The sequence below is a fragment of the Pelodiscus sinensis genome, chromosome 1 (assembly GCF_052426305.1).
Source record: "Pelodiscus sinensis isolate ZL-2025 chromosome 1, ASM5242630v1, whole genome shotgun sequence".
In the NCBI taxonomy this organism is placed as follows: domain Eukaryota; kingdom Metazoa; phylum Chordata; order Testudines; family Trionychidae; genus Pelodiscus; species Pelodiscus sinensis.
In genome coordinates, this window is record NC_143052.1 from 100131905 (window position 1) to 100155426 (window position 23522).

The 23522-nt window shown below is 45.4% G+C and overlaps 1 protein-coding gene across 3 annotated transcripts in view; it reads right to left on the minus strand.

The window, feature by feature from the left end:
- Positions 1-23522, minus strand: part of TXNRD1 (thioredoxin reductase 1) — a 58922-nt gene that overhangs the window by 31151 nt on the left and 4249 nt on the right. For 2 of the 3 annotated variants that reach the window (XM_075938719.2, XM_075938713.2), the window contains exons 2-8: positions 17133-17296; positions 14046-14106; positions 6193-6302; positions 2228-2350; positions 1126-1198; positions 886-1005; positions 11-153 (exon numbers count right to left, since the gene is read on the minus strand). In XM_075938719.2, coding sequence (XP_075794834.2) covers positions 11-153; positions 886-1005; positions 1126-1198; positions 2228-2350; positions 6193-6302; positions 14046-14106; positions 17133-17171 — 669 coding nt within the window. In that variant the 5' untranslated portion in view covers positions 17172-17296. The remainder of the gene's footprint in view (positions 1-10; positions 154-885; positions 1006-1125; positions 1199-2227; positions 2351-6192; positions 6303-14045; positions 14107-17132; positions 17297-23522) is intronic. The other variant, XM_075938727.2, reaches the window with a different exon arrangement.

Genomic DNA, 23522 nt, shown 5'->3' on the forward strand with positions numbered 1-23522 from the left:
TATTCGGTACCTTGACTGTGTGTGGCCCAACAAATTCTCCGTAAGCATTCTCGTATGTGACCTTCTTCTCTCTCAAAGATACTCGATAGCCCCAGTTGAGAGAGCCAATATAATTCTGAACAGCTTCTGTCATAGTCTCCCAGCTGTGTTTGACTGTTGGAGAAACAAAAAGATGTCCAGCATTTAACCTGTTTATCCCTCATCTTCCCCAGTCTTCCTTACATTTCCAGTAGGATTCCCACATAACCATAGTCACAGTGGGCTCCGTTCACCACTGTTACTCCTGTTTAACCCTGATATACCCACAGAATGCTGGAATAAGGCAAAGTTGGGTCTGACCTACAGTGCTTACCATATGGCTACAACAACAGTGGAAGGCATTATTTTGTTGTCAGTGGACTCCAACCAAGCCATTCAGGATTGTGGCATTCCCTATTTTTTTAACCCTTCAAGCTTTTAGCTTTATCTCAGTGTCAATATTATTCTGCTGACACCTGTTGTGAGCAGGTGTCTGTTAAAACATAAATAGGTTACGTCTTTTTGAGAATTGCTTCTGCATATGCACACTTATGGGGAGCATGCCTGAATCACATCCAGACCCGCCTGAATGGACACATAGGTTCATTGTATTAAGAACTGGAAGTAATCAACGAACTACAAAAATGCATGCTGCACTACTGAGGACCCAATACTGAGCATTCCTGTTCTGATCCTGCAATGCACTTAAGCGGATATGTCATCCCAATGAAGTCAATGGTACCACTAGCATTCTTAAAGCTAACACAAGCTAAAGTGCTATGCAGAAGAAGTGCTGGAGTACTCAGCACCTTGCAGGATAGAACTCTGGATGAAAATTAAAAGATAAGTTTTAAAAAGTGTCCATACCTTTCTCCTCAAACTGCCATCCAAACTTGCGTGAATCTTGCAAGGCTTGACCTAGCAAAGCTGCCTGGTGCATCAGTTTCTTGGGTATACAACCCACATTTACGCACGTCCCTCCAAGACCTAAGAGAGGAACAGAATATGTTTTAGGTATGAATATTCTTTGCCCTAAAATATAATCCAAACCTTTTAACTAAGAAATGCCTGTTAATAACAACATGATTGTAGCCAGCAGAAATTTACCCCATCTAGTTCCCAGAGGAGTAGGAGTAACGTAGTCCAGCACCATCACTTTCTTGCCATACTTGACAGCTTCCTGGAAAACAAATTAAAATATCTAAATATTTGCATCCATACTACATGACAGCATCATACACTAATGAAAATAAATGTCATTTTGAATTATTTAAAAACACTTGAGCTGCAAGGGCATGGCCAAGCGGTCCCTAATCTTCAGAATTAATCTGCATGCTCAAAATGGGGGAAAAAACAGGCATACAGATTTCTACAAGTCATGCAGTTTCACTTTGGAGGTTAAGGGCACTGCTAAAGAACTGATGCTCTCTACTGCAGCCAGTCACATTTTTTAAATAATGTCTCAACAACATTCCATGTCTTTTAAAGGGAAAACCAGATAAATCATGTTAGAAGGATTTTAAATGTGTATTCCTACTGTACTGATCCGACATGTCCTATAAAAGCTCCAGGAACCAAATTCTGCCCTCAGTTACACACCTGCACATCAATGTGGCACTATACATGAATGCCACATTGATGTGCAGAATTTAGCCCACAATCTGTAAATGTCAAGGGTGGCATTTTTTTTTCAAATTAGTAAACCTGATATCTTGAATGACAACAATTAGTTCATGTATTATTAATTATATTACATTACATGCCAGGCTTGCAGCTAGTTAAGCAAACTGTCACTGATTTCACTGTAGCCATTAAACATAAAAATTACTGATTCAAAAATGAAAAAACCCATGTACACACAGACAGAAAAAATCCCAGGTAAAAATAAAAATATATATATAATAAATTTCAGGATAGTTTTAAAATGCTCTCAGCAGCTTAATTCAAATGCTAAGATAACCTCTTGAGAGTTTTTAAACAATATCTCTTGGAGGGTGGGAAAGGGAGTAAAGTTTTATTTCACATTCACTTCGTTACATTTTCATACTTTTCATCTTCAGAACAACTGCTTCTGTAAATGAGGATACCACTGGGACTAGCTCACAGAGAATAACAGAAGAACAAGAATAAATTTGATGCCTCCACAGTATCAGAAATATTTAGACCACAATTGTCTGTGGCTCGTAAATGTGCAATTTGCCATTCATACCTTGGAAGCAGCCAGACCTCCAGACCCCCCTCCAATGACAATTAGATCATAGTCGTAGGAATCCTGCACATGATCATGTTGATTCGTTTCAAGTAGTTTTTTAATCTTTCCTTCCTTATGTGCCTGCAAAAAGTAAACAAAAAGATAAATCTATTTTTAAAAAAAGCATTAACCATAGCTCTTAAATCTGAATCAATGACAAAATGAATAGTTCCAGTGAGAAGTTGTTGCTGGGAGAGAGGAAATATATATATATTTTTTTGTAGTTTAAAACTTTTTTATGTGGAAAAGTCTGTTGAAATAACACATTTTACTAAATGCTTTGGTTCTGATAAAAATTATGTAAAACAAAAAGTTTTGATGAATAATTTCCTTCCAGTTCTATTTGCAACAATAGCTGCTACAAAGCTCTCAGAAAGATGTGACCATTTAACATACTGGGATGCTTATTTGGTATGGAAAGTGCAATGGGCTCCTGAGCCCGTCCCCGACCCTGAGCGAGAGCGTGCCCGCAGTCGGCAGCACGGAGCGAAACCAGCACAGCCTTCTCCGTCCCTGCTGCGCATGTGCCCTTCTCCAAGCGCCACACTCAAACCCGGCGCTGGCTCAGTTGGAAAGGGAGAGCGCTGACACCGGCGCAGGACTGGAAGGGGACGGTGGAACTGGAGCGGGGGAGGAAAAGGACGCCAGGCCCGGCACGCAGGAAGGGGAGAAAGCGGCGGGAGGCTCCGAGCCAGGTGAAGATGCCAGAATTGGCGTGAGGGTGACCAAGGGCACCGGAACCTCCGTGGACCCTGGGAAGGACGCCAAAGCCGTGACCCCAGCAGGTAGGCACGTGGGGGACCTGGCAGCGGGGGAGGCGAGCCACCAGACCGGGCCAGGACCTTACAACGCTGACGACCACGGGGAACCCTCACACAAGGAAGGACACAGGGCAGAGACTCGGGTAGCGGCGACGCCATCCCGGGGGCGAAGGCCCCGAAGACGGAGCGTATAGGCCACGTAGGAAGTAGACCCGGGATGGGGATGTGGCGGCGGCGGCAGGGTTAGCAGGGAGCCCCCTCTGCAAGCAAACCCCGAGAAGGGTGTTGAGTGAGATTCTCTCCTACTCGCCATTCGCGTAAGAGTTTTACACAGACTTCAGACTGAGCAGAGAAGCCTCTGCAGGATCCAGGGGAGGGGGAAGGTGACAAATCCCTCTTTGGCACAAAGGGATTGAGAGGCAACTATGCAAGTATCAGAGCTGGGTGTTGAGAAAGGAGATGTGGTGCACAGTCTATCAGCGTCCTCTGTTGTTGTTCTGTTTCTTTCAGACAGCAAGGAGAGAAAATAATTGAAAGACAGAAAAAGAATATGGGAAAATTTGATTATAACCCCCCCTTCCAAATTGGCAGGGGGCTCAGGGAACAAGAACAGCACTTGAAATTACTCACTTTAATAAACTAACTACATTTCAAAACCCCTTCAAGCATCTATCTATCTATCTACCTACCTACCTAATTACATGCCCAGCACATTTTTGTTGATTTAGCTGTTTGAACTACATTGTGAGGTTATCTCCATGGATCACAGTGTAGAAGTCCAAGAAGAGAGCAAATGCATCAGATAAAGAAACCTATTAAGAAAACAGTAAATTCACAGAACAAAATAAGGAAGTAACGAATGAACATATCAAGAAATTCTCTACCCATCTCTCTGCCCCCACTTCCCCAAAAAAACTTCACAGTAAGCAAATGAGACGCTATCATTTATATCACAAATCACACACATGAGAAAATTATCACAAATCATCCTTATGTTCTGAAGTCTCATTGAAATCACGATACATTTCTCGCTTTTTGGTGCTTCATTCCATGAGCATACTGTACTGTCCAAAGAGTCAATATTCTACCATATACAAAGTACTGTGACTCTCACACTGAACGGACATCGCGTGTAGTGTATTAGGGAACCAGAGCTAAGGTTCAGAGTAGCTACTACTCTGATTTTAGACTAGATATTTCAGCCTCCTAGCCACAGCACAAGTCAACCTCACTGAAAAGCCATATCTCATTATTTTGAACATGTCTGTGCTTTGAAGGGTCTCCCAGGATGCCAGTGTTTCTCCAAGTAGGCTGCAGGCTCGCTTTGCAAAAGCCTCTAGCAAGCCCATGCTGCTTTGTTTACCTAAGAGGGTCCATAGTCATGGAGCCTCGTGGCTCCCATTAACTCCAGTTCACCATCAACTCCAGTCTGCCAGGCTCTGTGGCTATGGACCCTTTAGGTAAACAAAGCAGTGTGATCCCGCTAGTGGCTTTCCCAAAGCAGGCCCGCGGCCCACTTTGAGGAACACTGCAGGATGCCTGTAACAGCATGCTATGCTAGCAAAGTGCTCTTTGGGTGGACACAGCTTATATTTACTAGTGAAGCTTAATCTGGCCAACCAAGCTGAAAAATACTGTATCATGACAGTCATACCATCTGCATAGAGGGCTTCTGCCAGCACAAATGGGATTGTTTCTCAAACAGAAAGGGAAGGGTTTGACAGCAAGGACAGTTACATTCATGCATGACCACATGGGGGCAGCAAGCGCCTCAGCCCTGGGAAGAAGCTAGCTGCTGGCCAGCCTCAGGGTGTTCACTAGCCCAGCCTGCTCTGGGGAGCAGCTGCCAGCCACTGCATGGCCCTGCCACCACAAGACACCCCTGGGCCACCATGGTGTGTGGTCCCACCGCCTCAGGCTGACCCAGGGTGGCCTGGGTGGCTCCCCTCCTCAGGACCCAGGCAATGCCAAGTAAGTCTTCCAGTTTCTTCATAATTATGGGCTGCTTTTTAAAAATGAAAACAAAACCCTGAAGGCATCAGAAGCTGAATACATGTACACACACAAACACACACAAAAAAACCCCACAGAAAAAGAATACTGCTTCTAAAAATTTACATTTGGTTCCCCTTTTGGAACATGGCCTTTGCCCTATGATTGGGTTCAAGTTCTATTTCTTTTAGTACAGCTTAAGAAGGAAGCACTTATTGAACTGTGTGAAATACTGTTTCATGTAGTTCACGTTTATAAAAGTTTAAAAAGAAAGTGTGCTGTTCTTTTCCACCTCTCTTTCCCTCAAAAACCACATCTTTTTCTTTGCCTGATGGCAACAGCCCTATCTGAGGATAGACAGCTCTCAAAAACAACTATCAGACACCTATCAAACTTAATTAGTGAGTAAAGCCTCCCTGATGAAACACATATCATAAGACAACATTATAACACATACATATAGCATATCTGGAGATGATGCTTTGTAAATCATGCTTTGAATTTTTTTAAGAGAATGTATCACATAGGTTATGAAACTGTTCTGAGTCTTTACTACAGGCAGTCCCCGGGTTATGTACAAGATAGGGACTGTAGGTTTGTTCTTAAGTTGAATTTGTATGTAAGTCGGAACTGATACATATTGTAGGGGAAACTCTAGCCAAACATTTCTCCAGAGCTCAGTTTTATTCTCCCACACCTCACTTCCCTCAGTCCTTTATTCTCAAGCTGAGGTGTCTGCTGAGGAAAGCCGCTCCACGTCTCCCTGGTCTGCTGCGGGGGGGGTGGGGCGCTATCTTCGCGTCTCCCTGGTCTGCTGGGGGGAAGCAGCTAGTGCGGGGTTGCCTCACCCCATTTGTAAGTAGGGATCCGATGTAAGTCAGATCCATGTAACCCGGGGACTGCCTGTACATCGGTAGTTCTCAACTTTTTCCATATCAAGATCCTTCCCCTCTTCTCTCCCTTCATCCCCTTCCCACATCACAACTCTCTCCTGATCTAGCCAATATGCTTCCCATTTAGTAATATGGAAAAAGAAAGGTGATTGTGACTCAAGGCTGACCCTCCCCCCCCCAAAACACACACTGTTAAAAGGAAGTCTGTATCTACACTGATTCTTATCTTCAAATCTAAAAAGTTATAAAAATCAGTTCATGTTGTTTCTTTTCCTACCTTTACAGTTTTGTCATAATCTCCTATTTGCTTCTGTTGCACAAATACAATTGGCACTGAAGTTTCCATAGTTAGTTCATACAATGCGTCTTGCAGCTTCTGCCCATCCTCTGAAATAAAGTACAAAAGAATACAGAGTCTAAAAGTCTTCCTTTATGAAGGCGACACTGAACTGAAATCACAGAGGGGTGTGGCTTTCTGTTACTCAAGAATGATCACTCACTTCTCCACACATTAGATTACATTTCAATGCAAGCCTATTTCCTAAGGCAATGATGAGTCACATGCAAAGTTAGGATGACTTGCTATATTTTATTATATTTTATATTATACTCCGGTCTTCTGAAGAAGTGGTTTTGCCCACGAAAGCTCATGATATCATCTACATGTTTTGTTAGTCTTTAAAGTGCTACTAGACTATTTGTTGTTTTTTATGTTTTTTATGTTACAAACTAACTCGGCCACCCCCTGAAGCTTTTGCTATATTTTAGTCTGCTGAAATCCAATAAATTGATCAGTTAGGAGTCCTGCCAGTTCAACAACATATTTAAGGAAAAATAAGGAAATTAGATTTTCTGTGGTTATGTTTTTAAACACAACACTTTTAAAGTAAATTACTACCAATATTCTCCCCTCTCTGCAGTCCAGAAAAAGAAAAACTCATTCTCCATTAGTTTTTCATGCTACAGGTTGGACTTCCCAGGTCTGGCACCCTCGGGGCCTGACAGGTCCTGGCGGAGGGATTTTGTCAGACAGAGGGAGATCATTTCTAACCCCCCCCCTGCTGCTGGCCCCACCCCCTGCCCTGCCACCCCAACCCAGCTGAGCTACGCGTCAGACTTCCTGGCTCCCACTTCCCCTCTCCCTGGCAGCTTCCTGGGCTCCCAGCCCTCCGGGCAACCCAGCTGGGCCACACATTGGGCTTCCGCCCCCACATCGCACTGGGCTCCCACTGCCCATCCCTGCTGCATCAGGCCAGGCTCCCGACCCTCCCGGCCCCCTCAGTGCACCAGGATTCTCTGATCCTGGAACATCTGTGGTCCAGTACCGGAGTCTCCCTGGTTCACAGAGATGCACCCTGTATGATCTTACAAAAACGTATTCAAAGCTAGGGAGGGTTCTCTTTTGGTTAGTTTCTTCAAGACTCTTCCTTCAGTTGCATCTGTTGATATGACTTGGATTATCATTTTTCAAGTTCCCAAATAGAGGGCCTCATCAAGGGGAACGGGATTAGAGTAGGGGCTAAAATGCAGGGGCGGGGGGGGGGGGGGATTGCTGGAGGAGTATTTAGGGAGTGGGGGTTGTACTGGCAGGGAGTATTTGAAGGTGCTGGAGGAGGTTGCTAGGCAGTGCCGGAAGGGCATACCTGCAGCCTAACACTCAAGGTGGGAATCAATGTTGTACTCCCCATCACAGTGGCAAGCCAGCTGGTACAGGCCCAAGGGTGTGGCTGTCCCCTTGGCCTGGGCCTGTCACCTCTGCAGCCACAAAGCAGGTGACATGGCTAAGAGGCACGGGGCAACTCTGCTTACCTGGCAGGCCGGGGTGAGCTCGGTGGGATTCCACAGCTGCACATGCAGCGTCTAACGGAGTGTGGAGACAGCTCTTTCTGAACTGCAGTGCTTGCTCCGCTAATCCCCAGACATTTCTTATTTGAAAAAATCTGCCCAGATGGAGAGCCAACTACAGGTTGGACCTCCCTTATCCAGCACCCTCAGGACCTGACCCGTCCCAAATGAGGGACTTTGCCAGATATGCGGAGGTCTCTTGTCCCGGCCACCCAGGATGCTCTCCCTCCCTGTGACTGGCTCCGCTCCAGCCCCACTGCCACTGGGCTTGGGCTCCGGCCCACTGGGGCTCCCTCAGGACAGAGCTCTCCAGCTGCTGTGGCCCCGCTTCTCCCTCTCTGTATAACAAATTAGCAGAAACAAGCTAACGTTCTCCAATCCAGGCAATCCTGATGATTTATGATCTGACTCAGCACAAACTGCAGAGGAGAGGCAAGGTCATAAAAACATAAGAATGGCCATCCTGGGTCAGACCAGAAGATCATCCAGCTCAGTATCCTGTCTTCCGACTGGCCAATGCCAGATGCCCCAGAGGGAGTGAACGGAACAAGCAATCATCAAGTGATCCCTCTCCCCCATTTCCAGCCCCTGACTCACAGAGGACATCATTCCTACCCATTCTGGCTAAGTAGTATTGATAGACCCAACCTCCATGAATTTATCTAGTTCTTTTTTGAACCTTGTTAAAAAAGGGTCTACACACACAACAGGTTCTATGACCAGCTCTGCTCCTGAATCTCCTTGTAACTTTGGTCAAGTCACATGGGGCTTGATTTTCAGTAAGGTTGTCAGTGTGCACTTGTGTATTTAGCTGTGCTCATACTTCACCTGCTTACTACAGGATGCACCGTGCAGATTCTGGCTCATATATGCACATGACTACGCATCCACCTGTCTGATATGTGCATTTATATCTTGTAGTGAGCACACAAAGGAGAAATGCAATTGTGCACTCAAATGCAGGCAGATCAACTTACTGAAAATTAGGCCTTAACTTCACTATTTCCATTTCCTACTCTATAACATAGGAATAATACTCTGATTTCCTAGAAGGTGCTTAACCCCACCACTCCCCAGGCCCTATCCCCACTGAAACCCTTCTCCCAATGTCGCATCCATCCTCTACCCACCCCGAACCCCTCTTCTTGCCCTGTTCTACCCTCTCCACCCAGCATGCCCTGCCCTCACGCTGCTCCTTCCGTTCCCAGCACTTCCTGCACACCACTGAACAGCGAATTCATGGTAGGTGGGAGGAGCTGGGGGGAGAAGTTGATGGGGGGGCGCAATGGTGGGTGCAGAGCACCCACTATTTTTCCCCTGTAGACACTCTATCCCTGGAGCACCCCTGGAGTTGGTGCCTATGAAAATTGTGAAAAATCATTAGTTAATGGCTGTCAAGTGCTCTGAAAATACATAGCGTTATGCAAGCGCTAGGCATTGTTATTATCTAAAAGTCTTAACATTCTAGTTCAGGGAAACACTGCGTAGGAACCAGTTCTAACCAGGAAGTTGGCCACTTTAAGGGGCAGCCCTGTTTGAGCCAGAGCCCCTCTGCAAACAGGAGTTTAGGTCTGGTAGGGGCACTTATCAGAAGCATGTGCCTGGTAAGTCCTCGATTCCTGCCAAGGTTGAAAGCACTGCACTGAGAGTGAGCACTCCAAGCAGCAGGTTGACTCCTGTGGCAGGGGGACTCCCAGGAAGACAGTGCAGGGATGGCCAAACTGGCTCACAAGCCACATGCAGCTTATGGTTAAAAGGTAGGGGTTGCGGAGCATCCCATCCCCTTCCCTATCCCATCACCCCTTCTCCACCTACCAGACTTGGGGCAGGAGAAGGACCTCTGCATTAGCACAGGATGGTGGGGTAAATGCTTTTGCCCAGCATTGGGCGGAGTCTTGTGAGTTCAGTCCCATGGGGCACACCTGCTAGGGGTTCAGCAAAAGCATGACTGAAGGCTTGAGCCCTGCAGGTGCCTCCAGCAGGGCATTTGCCTAACCCCTGGCAGGCACACCCGAGCTCTTGAATATCTAAAGATTGTCATGTATGTGGCTCAGAGTCAGTAATGGCCATTCCTGGTCTATAGGAAGACTGGGGAAAAGCTGTCAGGCAGGGGCTCTGGAACAATTTGTAGAGTGTGGGGGCTAAGAGCCATTGAACCAAACTATAAACCCTGCGCATAATGGAAACCACTTCAATCCAGGAGGCGTAGCAGAAACCACATCTATGTTGCCAGGCACAGAGGGGCTCTGGTGAGAAAGCCTCTGGGTTGAAGGAAGGGCGGTTGCTGGACTTTGGTTGAACTGTTTGATGTGGCAGTTTGCTATAGATTGTCAGTGCAATTAATAAACAGTGGCCTTAGGAAAGGGCCTCAACAGACTCGGAGTGTGGTGTTTAATACTTCCTGAGCTGAAGGGACAGGATAGCTGCCTGCACTAACCATGTTAAGAGGCGAGTTACTGGCTAACCGTGTAATCAATGCAATTTGTATTGACTACATGATTAGTCGATAAGGGAAGGTGTTCAGTCCTGACTCACGCTGGGCCTGGGACCTACCCCTGCTGCGGCTCTGCATTTTAAATGTAGTAAGAGCCGCCCTGCTATTTCTACATTTAAAATGCAGAGCCGCAGCAGGGGTAGCTCCCAGACCCGGCGAGAGCCAGGACTGAACTGGGATTGCTCAGTCCCAGCTTGTACAAGGTCCAGCAGCCCCTGCCCAAGGAGAGGCCCAGCAGAGACCTGGGACCCCTCGCAGACAGTGGCTGCTGCCAAAGCAGCTTGTGTTCGCAGCCAGGCTAGGCCTTCTGTGAGCAGAAGCTGCTTCACGGCAGCCTCCCCTACCATCCCCGTGCTACTGCTTCTAGGCAGCAGCGCGGGAGGTGGATAGGTGGCCGCATAACCACAGTGCTGGAGGGAACCGTCCTTTAAGCTGGCTTCCCCCAGCACCGGCTTCTGTTTCCCCCCACCTTGCTGCCTCAGGGAGGGAGGGGAAACGAGTAGTCAACCTCAACTACACAGTAAGCCTAGGCTTATTGAGAAGTCAACTACTCAATTTCTCACTTACATCTCTAATACATACTGAGGAATGCTGGGACACAGGTTTTGAATACCTGCCAGGATTTGTACTGAAGTAAAACATTCCCCATGCTGGGGGGGGGGGGGAAGAGAGGAGGGAGAGCCACACACCTACAAAAAGCCAGAGTTCTGTGGACACAAAACAAATGAACCACACGTTGTATTCCTATAACAAGTCTAAACAACTTTAGGAATGTTCATGTAAAACTATACTCTTAAATTAGATACAAATGTGTTAGTTGGACAAGGCACATAGTATACAAACAGCTCCAGTTACCTCAAGTATCTACCAGAAGAACTTAGTCAAATATTCACAGCTTCTTGGCCACTCCCTTGTAGCACTGGGCAAACTTCCAGTGATGAATGACAAAGCAAAAAAAACGCTTTTCATATCCTGTGTTTGTTCTGGCACACACTCAGTATTAATAGCAATTACAATAATGCAGAGAGTTGGTGAATCAATATTTTCCCTCAGATAAACTGGCATATTCCTCAGGGCAACATTCCTCAGAGCAACATTCAGAAGCAGGTCTTGGATCTCACATTTAGTACAGTTGGATCCTTCTCTGAGACAGAGGGCATTTAGGTCGCTCCCAAAGCTGGTGTAAATCAGCAGAGCTCTAATGAAGTTATTACTTCAGTGGAGCTATGCTAATTTACACCACGTGAATATATGACCCACTGTAATATTAAAGAAAATATGAAACATCCTCGCCCTGTAACTGAATATACACTGATGTTAATCATACTATGAGATGGACTGTGTCTTAAAGGCACATCCCTGTACTGACGTGATGATTCTTGCCAGAAACTTACGGAAGCATGAATTGGATAAATGGACTGTAAAGTCGATGGAAAGCTGGCTAGACTGTCGGGCCCAACGGGTAGTGATCATCAGCTTGATGTCTGGTTGGCGGTTGGTTTCAAGAGGAGCGCCCCAAGGATCAGTTCTAGGGCCGGATTTGTTCAACATCTTTATTAATGACCTACATGAGGAGACAGATTTCACCCTCAGCAAGTCTGCAGATAACACTAAGCTAGTGGGAGAGGTAGATACTTGGGAGGGTAGGGATAGGGTCCAGAGTGACCTAGACACATTGGATGACTGGACCAAAAGAAATCTGATGAGGTTCAACAAGGACAAGTGCAGAGTCCTGCACTTGGGATGGAAGAATCCCAAGCATTGTTACAGGCTAGGAACTAACTGGCTAAGAAGCAATTTGGCAGAAAAGAACCAGGGGATAACAGTGGATGAGAATCTGGATATGAGTAAACCGAAGGCTATTAGGCCTTAGGGTGCATTAGGAGGAGCATTTCGAGCAGATCTAGAAAAGTTATTATTCCCCTTGCTTCAGCACTGGTGAGGCCACATCTGGAGTACTGCATCCAGTTCTGGGCCCCCCATTATAGAAAGGGCCAGCAAAGAGCAACCAAAATGATTAGTGGGTTGGAACACATGACCTACGAGGAGAGGCTGAGGGATATGGGTGTACTTAGTCTGCAGAAGGGAAGAGCAAGGGGGGATTTGATAGCAGCCTTCAGCTTCCTGAAGGGAGATTCCAAAGAGGTGGGAGAAAGCCTATTCTCACTAGTGACAGATGGCAAAAAAAAGGAGCAATGGACTCAAGTTACAGTGGAGGAGGTCTAGGTTGGACATTAGGAAAAACTATTTCACTAGAAGGGTAGTGTAGCACTGGAATGGGTTATCTAGGGAGGTGGTGGAATCTCCGCCCCTAGAGGTTTTTAAGTTCCAACTTGACAAAGCCCTGGCTGGGATGATTTACTTGGGATTGATTGATCCTGCTTTGGGCAGGGGGCTAGTCTCTTCCAGCCCTACGATTCTATGATGAAGACAGAGCTGTTCAAGCTATGGGGGGGGGGGGGGGCGGGCCAAGAGGGAATAGCAAGGATGGAGCACAACTCAAGCAATTTGTGGCATTCTGAAAATGTGAGGAAAGAGGGAGAGGAGTAGGAAGTGCGGGCCTCCAGTGTACCAGGCTGTGAGAGGAGCATGGGGGGATGGGAAGCAGACTGGGTGGTCTGCAAGCCGCAGCTGGAACCGCAGAGAGCCGCAGTAGCCTGAGATGAAAGAGGGCCATTAATGCAGCCCACTCGCTGTTCTTAGTTGCCTTTAACTGATCTAGCCCCTCAGCAATATGAACAAGTTGGTCAGTTAAAGATAATCTCAATGGGGGTAATGTACACACAAAGAACTTCACACACCTCTCAATGACAACAGTGTAATCCCGGAACAACCCACTGAAGTGAGAGGAGTGGCATTACTGTGATACCGTAAGTGAGATCACAATCAAGCCCTGTAGGTGTGGATGAAGGTGTAAATTACATCAGCGTAGCCTCACCTTTCAATTTAGCAACTTATCTTTCATGTGTTTGGGAAGCACTGTACACGTAAAACCATGTTCATTACGATCTCACCTTCTCTCGTAACAGCTAAATCATTTTAAAGAACAACAGTATATAATGTAAATCCCAGCCATAATCAGTGTTCCCTATAAGTTGTGTGCTTGTGCAGCCACTCAGGGGAGATTCAAATGCCACTCACCTGATTAGCAGAGTACCCAGAGCTAGGGTTTTTTTTTTTTGTTTCTACTGGTGGTGCACATTTGCACATGCCTTAGTCCACATAACATTATTCCACACATAGATGGAAAAGATTAGAGAGAAAATTGACCATGACTATAGTGGAATTAAACACACAATGGCAATTAATTCCATTTGGTACTGTGGTTTTAACTAGGGATGATAAATTGTGTTTAATCAGCTAATTGAGTAGTCGATGGGGGACCTGAGCACAAGCCAGGAATCAGCTGTCCCAGCTTGTGCCTCGGTTCCATATGCTGCACCTCTGCTTTTTAAATGTATTAAAAGTCAATAGGGTAATGCTTACCAGGTAATCAACTAGTCGCTTACATCCCTAGTTTTAACATGTCAGGCAGAGGTTAATCTCTATAGTTGTTCTGATGACGCAAGTGGGGAAATGCTTTGCCTGATTTACAAGAACATCTATGCTCTCCATGAGGAAGAGACCCCAAAAAAAGTTTGTCTTTAGACTACAAGGAAGAAGAGCAATCTCATTGTTTGCAGATACGGCCAACGAGGAAGTACTCACAGGAAATGTTAGGAAAGACTGTGATGCTTACAGACTGTCAGTGTTATTTGCATACCAAAAACTCAACTGCAAAATGACCTTACCTGTCTGGTCTAGTTCAAGTGAGCAATAGGGAACACTCATGGATTTGAATAGCTCCTTCACCTGCATAAACCAGAGTGCATAAATATAGGTATTAATACAAAGCACTAAACACCAATATTTTACTTTTTCCCTTTATTATGCCATCCTCTTATCTGCTATCTACATCTTGCCCATAAGAATCCCCCCACTGAGAGGCAATGAAGATGAATGGCTAGAGATGAACCTCAGAGGTCATAGTTTTCTTCCTGGTTGAGCCATGCACAAGTCACTTAACTAGTGTCTGGGACAAACTGGACCTTACTCCCAATGGTGAGCAATTACTCTTACACAAGAAATCCCACTGAGTTCTCTTCGGGGTCATAGACCAGTGGTATAAGTAGGAGCAGTTCCAAGGCTGCTCTAACTCACCCAGAAGTGTAAACTGGCCCACAGATCAAACACCTGGAACTGGCTACCCAATGCCCTTCCTCCATTAAAGTCACCTCCCAAGCAGAACATAGATGCAGGGTCAAATCTGGCCTTTTTTGTTATAAATTTAATTTGATGAGCCCTCTAAAATCCATTAAAATGGAGTCACATCTGCCTCATGGCAATTCAAAAGTGAGGTAGATTGTTCTGCCATATTTGAAGTTAGTCGGGCAAGGTATTATTAATTCTGACACCTTAAAAATAGAGGCAAACACCAAAGTTGCAAAGATCTTACTTTTTTCTCCATTTTTGCCCCTGTCCTTATCAATATCCTGAGAATATCAGACTCTGACACTATCTTATCCATCCATTATAAGTTTCATTTTACTATTGACCACAAGAACTAGACTGACAATCTTACTTATGCTGTGGTTGTTCTGCTCTGTGGCTATTAAAGTCTTAGGGCACGTCTACACAGCAGCATTATTTCGAAATAACTGAGTGAGTGTCTACACAGCAATGCCATTATTATGAAATAATTCAGAATAACAGATGACTTATTCCGAAATCCCAGTATGTTGCCCAGGGATTGGACGAAGCCAGGGAAGGCCCATCAGGTGAGCTCCATTGACTGTCCCTAGACATATCCAGTTCGGCCTTCTTGACGTGGACATTGTGCAGAAGCCTGTGCATGTGGGTGCGCCTGGAGTACCAGTCCGGAGCACTCAGCCCCAGTAGGCTGCCAGAGAGGATCCTTGTGCTCCTGCTCCCAGGGTTCCTGCACAGGCCTGCCTTAGTCCCAACCCCATGATGGAACACCCTTCCACCACAAGCCACCACTAAGGAGGCAGGAGGCCTGGACACACACACACTGCAGCGATGCACACAGCACATGGTCAGGCCCACACTCTTGGGGCAGCATCCGCTCCTGGGCAAACACAGCAAGGCAGACACTGAGCCCCTGCTAGGGGAACCTGCTGGGCAGGGAAAGAAGAAGAGGGGATTCCCACAGCATCCTCACCGGCATCTGCTGCTCTCACACACCTCCCCCGACACCCTCCCCGCCTCCTCCAGCAGGCAGGGATAGGTCTTCTTCCAGCGGGACACCACCACTGCCAGTTTCGATGTGTGCATAGCACAGAGGAAAGCCGAGCTGTCCCGTTGCCCCCCTCCTGCCTGCAGGCTCCTGGCTTGGCCAGCATCTTCCTATGTCTGCTTGTCCCCGGGATAGGGGGTAGCAAGGCTCCGTCCGGGGACATCTGTGCCCCTGCAGGAAGGGGCCTGCTGTCAAGGACACTAGATATTTTAAAAACTGATTTACTAACTGGAAATAAAACTCCTGTTCCTCCTTGAGAAAAATGTAATTTTTTTTTTAATTACACCCATTAAAGTAAAACTATAAAATTAATATGTAGAGGCATATGCCAGTAGTTACAATAATAAGTGAAAAATGTCTTTACGTAGATGTGAATTGCCTTCTGGGGAATTTCTCAACCAGAATCAAAGTTAAACAAGTTACAGGCAGTCCCCGGGTTACGTACAAGATAGGGACTATAGGTTTATTCTTAAGTTGAATTTGTACGTAACTCGGAACTGGCTCCAGATTCAGCCGCTGCTGCTGAAACTGACCAGGGGCTGACTACAGGAAGCCTGAGGCAGAGTTGCTCTGCCCCAGCTTCCTGGAATCAGCCACTGATCAGTTTCAACAGCGGCTGAATCTGGAGCCTGGGACAGAACAGCTGGGGTGCTGCCGGGTAGGTCCCCCCAGGACCAACCCGGCAGCACCCCAGCTGCTCTACCCCAGGCGTCCACAACAAAAGCCTGGTCTGCTGGAGGGGGGGGTGCACTAGCTGCGCCCCCCCCCCCCCAGCAGACCAGGGACACCCAGAGCAAAGCCGCAGAGGCGGCAGGGTCCCCTGCCTCTGCGGCTTTGCTCCTGTCTCCCTGCTGTGCTGAGGAGTCCCCCCAGCACACCAGGAAGACCCGGAGCAGCTTTTCTCGCCCCGGAGGACGCGGTGGCAGGACCACTGCGCTCTGGGCGGTCCCGCCACCTGCGAGCTCCAGGGTGAGAAAAGCCCCGAGAAAAGTCGGATCCACATAAGTCGGGGACTGCCTGTAACTTGTTTACAAGTTACCATAATGGCAAAAAAAAGCAGTCACCTTTTAACAGAAAGAAAATCCTTAGTTAATCAAACCCAATGAATAGGCACAAAAGACAGGAACTATTTCTTCACAGTTCTGTTTCTCCAAAGAACAAACCAGATAAATTAGTAACTTTTCAAAAATATCTCTAAATAGCGAAGCAAGGGTATTACAGAAGCAATGTAACTCAAGAGGAGGCATTGACAAAGGGATGATAGATTCCATACCAGAATGAATAAGAAATCTCATCTGGATTACGTATCTGAGGCCTGCCCAAACCCTTGATGTAAGCAGGAAAACTCCAATATTGTATCAGGTCCTGAATGAATGGGCTGGGACGAAGCACCAAAATTTAGCCCTGGCAGCTTAATTTACAAATGGAAAACATCTGTAAATAGAGCATTCTACAGCCCATGTGGAGTCATGCTGAAGTCAATGGGATTTGCATCTCAGTTACTTTATTAAAATCGAAAGAAACTGGACTTATTAAGCTATGACAAATCCTGTCTATCTCTGCTTGAAAATTAACACATTACCTTAGCAGAGAGACTGCATGCTGCATTACTGAAGATCATAACTGTGTTTTGATCTATATAGGTTTGTATTTTAGCCTGCAGGTCTGTATCTTTATTTTTGCAGGAAGCTGTAATGGCTTGTCCATTGTTTGCATGCTGAGCTACACGGTGATAATCTTCTGTTGCTATAAGAAATTAAAAAAAAAGAGGAGCAATCAAAAACCAAATTGCAAAATGGTTTATTATACAGATGACATGCTGAAAAGAGGTTCAGGTGAAATTAAAATATTAATAATGTATTTCAAAAGGCTTTTTAAAAACATTTCCTTATTTTTAGTCCCCTTGTTCAATCACTCTCTCTGTCCCCTCTCCTACCAGCAGACAAAGTCTAAAAGCCTCGATATACCTCCTTTTTAGGGGGCATAAGGATCTTGCAGAAAAAGGTTTTTTTGCACAAAAATAAAACATCCACACTGCTTGTTTTTGCGCAAAAACCCCTATCGCAAAAATGGATTGGCAAAAAATATGCAAATGAGATCGCAACTCATGCAAATAGCCTAAAGGTACAGCTATACTTAGGGCTGGGGGTTGATTCCCAGCTTGTGTAGGCATTCTTGTGCTAGCTCGCCACAAGCTAGTGTGTTAAAAGCAGGAGTGTAGCTGTGCTAGCACAGGCAGTGGCAAGCAGCAGCACAGGCTAGCTGCCATTAGTACCAACCCTCCTGAACCCAGTGGGCACATACTTGGTATGGCTAACCTGTCCTGCCACTCATAGCTGCACATACTACCACAGCTACATTACTGATTTTAGTCCACTGCCTCAAAGACAGTTAGTGTGAGTTTGTGTACATTTGCTGGGAATTTCACCTGAACCTCTTACTGTGAATACAGCCTAAGCATGTGTGGCAAAACTCCTAATGACTCTAATGAGGCCGAGTTGTCAATACATTTCATTTTACGAAAACTCCTGACCGTTTACATTTTTTGCCCTGGAAATGATAGCTGAGGCAAGCTTTCAGGTCCATGAAGGTAGACCCTATATCCGTGCAGACCCTGATTACTAGGGTCCACATATTCAGATCTCACTGCGGAAGTGGAGCCTTCAGCATCATCAGCTGATCACCAGCATTCCAAGAGAGACTCATCCCTTTATCGTATTTTTTCCCACATGATTGTGGCACATTTTCTGTGAAGCATATGGGGATTGAATCATGAGGCTCTAATTAATGTTAATGGAGATGTTGTACATGAGGGTAAACAGATTATGTGCTAATTTTAAATCTTTCCACAGCATTCATAATACAAATTATACGATCTTAGTATAGAGCTAGGTTGTAACAATTAATCCAATAGCTCCTAAACTTTAATAATACCCCTCTCAATGACTGAATTTACTACTAATTATTTACTAATACTAATTTGCTTCAGCACATGAATACTTCCGTCTCCCATTTTATTTTAAAATTAAATTTAACTGGTTAAAATAAACAAATATAAAACTACTGTAGTTTTGTACTACACTATAACCTCTATATTCTGGGGGTCCCTATTTGGGAACCCCCATGGTATGGACCCTGACAGGTGGAAGCGGCTCAGCTGGGAGAATGGCAGCACAGCTAGGCGCTCTGCCAGAGGCTTTTCAATATCACTCTCGTACCGGGGAGGAGGGGAGCAGGAGTTCCTCAGAGCATCTGGAGACATGGAGTACCAGGTAAAGCACCCTACACCCATTCCCCTCCCTTCCTCCCTCCCTAGCCCAGCAAAATCTTTACTCCATCAGACTTTGTTTCCCAGGACTATCAGATTAAAGAGGTCCCATAAAATGCTTTATATTATACATTTAGTTGTAACTTATGAGAACCACCTTATAACAATAGTTCTTAGCACTCTGGCTCTGATCCCTCAATTTCAAGGGGCATTTAGGAGCCTAAATACTTTTGTGCATTTAGTCTATGACCTTTGGGCCATTGTCTATTTTTGGAATATTATACAAATATTATCTAATGATATTATGTATCCTGTCTCTCCATTACCCCCCATATATTTATTTTTTTCCTTGTCACCTCATACTTTAGAACCCAATCCTACAAACTAAATGGATTACAACTGCATATATGAGTAAAGGCTTGCAGGATCAGATCCTAAAATTGTGAACACCTTTTAGTTATTTATAAAGCATCACACACATTTATAACGTAATAAATACAAATATTAGTTAAATGTATAGTTTGCATTTAATAAAATTCAGTCCATTATATAATCTAACATTTCATGATCTTTTGGATATACCCATACAAATTATTGTTTTTATATAACTAATTTACTTTGGAACAATGGAAGATCATTTTAACAGGACTAATAAGATGCAGCACACTGTAAGTAGCATAAACTAAGTGATTGGTCTCTATAAAGTCTGTATTGGCAGTTGTTTGAGTGACCTACATATCTAGATGTCCTGCTTTGCTGCTCATAATTACCGTGGTCAGCACAGATCTGGGGCAACCACAACAACTAGTTTTTCTGGCACGCATTTAATGGATTAAGACTACCTAACTAATAAGCTTTCAAAATGAAATTGTAAACACGGAATCAAATGGATATGTTTCCAATGGGATCCCTCAGGAATTAATTCTTGGCCTGCAACATTTTTATCAATGATGTACAAGAAAACATAAAATGATCATTTAAAGTCTGCAGAAGACACAAAACTCGGGAAAGTGGTAAATAACAAAGAAGACAGGTCACTAACTGAGAGCAAACTGGATTGCTTGGTAAACTGGGTACAAGGAAACAGTAGGTGTTTTAATATGGCTAAATGTATACTTCTGGGGCTAAGAATGTTGGCCATATTTACAGGATGGATGACTAATCTGGAAGACAATGACCCTGAAAAAGATTTGGGGGATAATCAGCTTAACAAGGGATCCCAGTTAGACACTGTGGCCAGAAGAGCTTAGCTAATAAAATCCTGGAATGTAAAAATGGGAATCTTGAGCAGGAGGGGAGAGGTTACAGATACAACCCTTGCTAGGTGATGCTTACTGCTTATTGACAGACCCAAAGAGCTCACGCTATTTAGCTTAACAAAAAAGTTAAGGGATGACTTGATTACTGTCTATAAGTATTGACATGAGGAACAGTATTTAACAGTAAGTTCTGCAAACTAGAACAGAAATGTATAACACACCCCAATGGCTGGAAGCTGAAGCCTAGAAATAAAGGCGTTTATTTTTTTTAAGAATGAGAGTAAACAGCCACTGGACCAGTTATACCAGAGGTCACAGTGGATTCTCAATCACTGACCATTTTTAAATCAAGATTAGCTGATTCCTTAAAATATCTGCTCTAGGAGCTACTGGGGGAAGTTTATGGCCTTGTTCTACACAGGAGGTCAGACTGATGAGCACAATGGTTCCTTCTGGCGTTGGAATTCATAAATCTGTTACCCTTTTAACTTTTTGGCAGACCTTTATCTATCCTTACTCAGCTCATTCCCTCCACCTCCATTCTTGAGTGATATCTCAGTCCTATCAAGAAAAATCCTACCATAGTTGTAATCACTAAATACACTCTTTAGTGGGAAATCTCTTGTGAACAGAGTTCTTCTCCTCGTGGTGAAAATATAAATAGGTTTAAACATTGTTGAAATCATTCTGGTTCACAGGCACCAGACATGGTGAGGCTGATGTGTGGGAGGGTGAGATGTGAAAGGAGAAGAGGAGGGTTAGTGTGTGAAGAGGTACACTCTCCACAACTCTCGAAGTGAGATGTAGTAGGCCAGGCCTCACTACCTCATGCACACACTGTTCTCATTTAAATATAGGGATGAAAAGGACATGAAAAGGTCATCTGCTCCAGTCCCCTGCACTGAAATGAGACAAAGTAAACCTAGATCATGTCTGATAGGTGTCTGTCCAACCTGTTCTTAGAAACCTACAGTGACAGGGAAGTCTTTTCTAGAGCTTAGCTACATTTAGAGTAAGAAAGGTGGGGGGTTTTTTGTTTTCAAATAGCTGACCTAAATCTCCCTTGCTGCAAATTCAGCCAATTATTCCTCCTACCTTCAGTGGACATGGATCACCATCCTCTTTAACAGCCCTTTGCATATTTGAAGTCTTCTTTGGTCAAAACTAAAGACCCTTGGGTTTGTTGGGGGGGGGGGGGCGGAGAGGGAGTTAGACCTTTCCTCACAGGTTAGCTTTTCCAAAGCTTTTATTATTTTTGCTGCCCTCCTCTGGACTCTCTTCAATTTTCCTCATCTTTCTGGAAGTGCAGTGCCCAGATTTGGACATAGTACTCCAGCTATGACTTCACCAGTGCCACATACACAGGGACAGTTACTTCCATGCTTTCCACATGACACTCCTGCTAATACACCCCAGCATTATATTAGCCTTTTTTTTAGGGGGGGTTGCAATCCTTCTGACACCCATGGATGGTGGTGCCCAACTTATAACATTTAGCTTAGCAATAAAGCATTTGCCTTGACTGTGAGGGAACCCTGTTCAAATCCACTCTTCCCTACAGACAGAAGAGGAAATTGAACCTTGGTCTCAAGTGCTCTAACCGCTGGGCACAAAGTTGTACCACCACTGGGCACCACTAAACAGATTTTAAATGGGATCCAAACAGGGGCAAAACATACTGTACACTGGCACAGGGCCTCCAGGGCCAGGCAGTCCAGCACAGGGTCCAGCACACCTCCCCTTCTTCTCCCTTCCCCCGTGCAGGAGACAGCTGCCATGCAGACGGCGGGAGAGGAGGGAGCAGTCCCTCTGCAGAGGTCTGTGTGAGGTGCAGGAGAGCAGGGCCTCAAGAAATCCAGCAGGAGATGGGGAGCAGCATGAACACAGGCTGGAAGGCTTCCGAGGAGCACAGGGCAGCCATGCAGCCAGCTGGAGAAAAGCTTTGACGCGGGAAAGCACTGCTTCTCTCCAGCTGCCCGCTGTGCAGCTACCCAGTGTTCCTCTGAAGCCTTCCAGCCCATGTTCACGCTATTGGCTGCCACCTGGTGGCTGCCCACATCAGGGGAGGGGGCAGCCCTATCCATCATGCCAGAATGGAAAGTATCAGGGAACTCTTGGGTTTGGACAGGTCTCTAAGAAGGCCACCACCAGACCTACCGGGGTAGGGTGGACAAAAGAACCCTTCCTCTAATGACGATTTGGTCACCCTTGAAGAGAACCACTTAGTGGCTAAAGAGCTCCCTCACACTACCAAAGACGAGCTGTGCCAGATGATGAAGCCAGTCTCAGTCTGAAGACCCAGACCTCTGAAATGCTGGGGAGGAGGGTTGCCAAAGAGAGCTCTGAGGAGGACCTCAGGAATCAGGGAGAGAAAGTGGTGGGATAAGACCTAATAGCTCAAAGAATATGGGATACCTGGGCTGTGTATAGTTACTATGCTTGTGGGGCACTATGGCCTAACACCCATACAGTGCAATGTAGATAACAGTGAGAATCCGGGAGGCTTAATCAACCTTGTAGGAGATGCTACAACTCCACATAGATATACACAGTTGGATAGAATGAACAGTCTAGAAATCACTGCTTTACTAGACTGAAAGTGAAGTCATACTGGTCTCTAGGAAACTGGTGGAGTGGAATCAGCTGACACCAACCACATGGGAAAGTTAATTACTAACCAGCAATTCCCATACAAATAGAGGTTCAGGGAAACACAAAGGTGAGAACAGGAGTAACCCTAAATTTCCATACTCTGTGCTCATTGGACGAGACTTCCTAGGGTTTGAAAATCTACTTCCAGTGACAAGACTGGGGGATAATCAGTAATCTCAGGGTTGATACTGTAATCCCAATAAATAGCCCGGCTCTCATTTTCTCTGAATTAGCTTCAGACTTGTTTCTACTGGGAAATCCCAGAAGACTTAATGTGAAAGGAGGCCAGGCAAATGATTGGGGACCAAAATCTTAGCCCAGGATCAAAAGGTGGTCCTTTGGGTAAACAGACTCATCCCACAGGCAGGGAGGCAATGCAACTAGTTACCAAACACAGGCTGGGCCTCAGTCTACAGAGACCAATACTGGAAGAAAAACTAAAATCGATCCCCTCTCATCATCAGACCTTCGTATGAGAATTTTGGGCAGGGCAGGGCGGGGCGGGGGGGGAGAATCACAGACCTTACTTTGTATTAAAAAAAGGAGCATGTTTGAAGTAACAAAGTTGGCCTGAGCCAGACAGGAAGAAGCAGGTCAGAGCATTTCTAGAGACAGTGTATAACTATAGATGTTTTCCTTCCCACGTCACCACCAGGCATAATTTTGGCCAGCGGCCCAGATGTGGTAAAAGGATTCAGTGCAGTTGAGACAGTGACAAATGGATGCCTCTCACACAGAGTGAGCGCCACACTCTCTCAAGTGGTAGGAAAGGAAGAACACCTGATCTTATACT